The 458-nt window shown below is 43.9% G+C and overlaps 1 protein-coding gene across 1 annotated transcript in view; it reads left to right on the top strand.

Annotated features, from left to right (window-relative positions):
- LOC119591727 (balbiani ring protein 3-like) overlaps nucleotides 1–458 on the top strand; it is a gene marked incomplete in the record, with an annotated part of 83,966 nt that overhangs the window by 18,851 nt on the left and 64,657 nt on the right. Inside the window, 1 exon segment of the mRNA XM_037940476.1 lies at nucleotides 173–421. Within this exon segment, the coding sequence (XP_037796404.1) occupies nucleotides 173–421 (249 nt within the window).

The raw sequence follows: 458 nt of genomic DNA, 5'->3' as shown, positions 1-458 counted from the left end.
TCACTTACAGCATTTACATATTTGTATAAATGTTCATGATGTGCATGTTCTTTCTAATTTTAGATAGACTCATAATGCTCATGTTTTAGTTCAATTTATTTTTGACGTTTCGTTCGTTTGTTACCAGGTTATCGACACTAAGAATAAAGCTCAGTGCCAATATTTGTTGCAGACTGCCCTGCCCGACGTAGGTGTAAAGACAGAGGAGGTGTCTGTGGCAAGGATGATTGCGGTGCCGGCCAGAGGGAAATTCCTGGAGGTTGCAAAAACAAAGTCTGCAAATGTTGCACTAGCGGCTGCACGACTACCAACAGATGTAAGAAATGGGGTGGAACTTGCACGCAGCCGGGAGAGTGCAAGTTCGACAACGTGGATGGAAAGGGTTGCAAGAAGAAGCAAGGGTGTGTTTGTTGCACGGAAGGTGGGTTCTTTATGCATGGGATTTCGGGTTTCTATAA

This window comes from Penaeus monodon, chromosome 29 (genome assembly GCF_015228065.2).
Source record: "Penaeus monodon isolate SGIC_2016 chromosome 29, NSTDA_Pmon_1, whole genome shotgun sequence".
NCBI classification, from domain to species: domain Eukaryota; kingdom Metazoa; phylum Arthropoda; class Malacostraca; order Decapoda; family Penaeidae; genus Penaeus; species Penaeus monodon.
The sequence above is the reverse complement of the archived record's forward strand: the minus strand, read 5'-3'. Positions and strand labels throughout refer to the sequence as shown.